General features: G+C 58.9%; 1 protein-coding gene across 1 annotated transcript in view; it reads left to right on the forward strand.

Annotated features, from left to right (window-relative positions):
• Window positions 1-74: 74 nt before the first annotated feature.
• LOC103584347 (microtubule-associated serine/threonine-protein kinase 3-like) overlaps window positions 75-1,018 on the forward strand; it is a gene marked incomplete at both ends in the record, with an annotated part of 3,060 nt that continues 2,116 nt past the window's right edge. Inside the window, 2 exons of the mRNA XM_008565392.1 lie at window positions 75-240; window positions 531-632. Of these exons, the coding sequence (XP_008563614.1) occupies window positions 75-240; window positions 531-632 (268 nt within the window). The remainder of the gene's footprint in view (window positions 241-530; window positions 633-1,018) is intronic.

The raw sequence follows: 1,018 nt of genomic DNA on the forward strand, positions 1-1,018 counted from the left end.
CAGCCTCCCCGTCTCTCCTGGGGTCTCTCCCAGGCTGGGGGCTGGCCTCAGTTTCCCTCTTCTGCCTGGCCCAGGTGTGCGGGACACCTGAGTATATCGCCCCGGAGGTGATCTTCCGCCAGGGCTACGGGAAGCCGGTCGACTGGTGGGCCATGGGCGTCGTCCTCTATGAGTTCCTGGTGGGCTGCGTGCCTTTCTTCGGAGATACCCCTGAGGAGCTCTTTGGCCAGGTGGTCAGCGGTGCGTTCCCTCGTGGCCCTGGGCGTGTCAGGGAGGGGAGCAGCCCAAGTGAGGACTGAGCACCTGTGAGGTGGGGCCAAGCTGGGGGGTTGATAGAGCAGAGGAATTGAGAAGAGGTGGCAGGAGGTGCTAGGATGGGCTGTCCCTGCCCCCTCCTCCCCTCCCCCCATTTTATATGAATTTTGTGTGAGTGTGGGTGGCCATATGCAGATCTGAACCCTGACTTTGGCGTTTTCAGCACCATGCTCTCCCAAGTGAGCTAACCAGCCAGCGCCCTTCCCTCATTTTAGATGAGATCATGTGGCCAGAGGGGGACGAGGCCCTTCCAGCTGACGCCCAGGACCTCATCACCAGACTACTCCGGCAAAGCCCCCTGGACCGTCTGGGCACTGGTATGTAGGTGTGGGTGGGACCCAGTTGGGTGGCTCCCTCTGGCCCTGGCGTCCAGGGGATAGAGGGAGGGATAGGGCCCGTAGTAAACAGGAGTTCTACTTTGGAAGCTGCATGGAAGAGGGTCTGGGGTTTTGGAGGATGCATGGGAGTTCTCCAGGTACTAGCACAAGATCTCGGAGGAATAGCCAGTAGCTGGGTCTGGTGCCCAAAGGGACATTGAGGCTGAGTAAGTACATGAGCCTCTGAAGTCACCCGGGGAGACTTCACAGTGAAGTCACCTGGAGGATTCCACTGTCCCAGTCTTCCTGGCCACCTGGTGAATAGGTATTTGAGACTCCTGTAGTCACCTGTTATGCAGCCACTATGGGTCATGTTCATGACTGAG

The sequence above is a fragment of the Galeopterus variegatus genome, unplaced genomic scaffold (genome assembly GCF_000696425.1).
Source record: "Galeopterus variegatus unplaced genomic scaffold, G_variegatus-3.0.2 Scaffold50990, whole genome shotgun sequence".
NCBI classification, from domain to species: domain Eukaryota; kingdom Metazoa; phylum Chordata; class Mammalia; order Dermoptera; family Cynocephalidae; genus Galeopterus; species Galeopterus variegatus.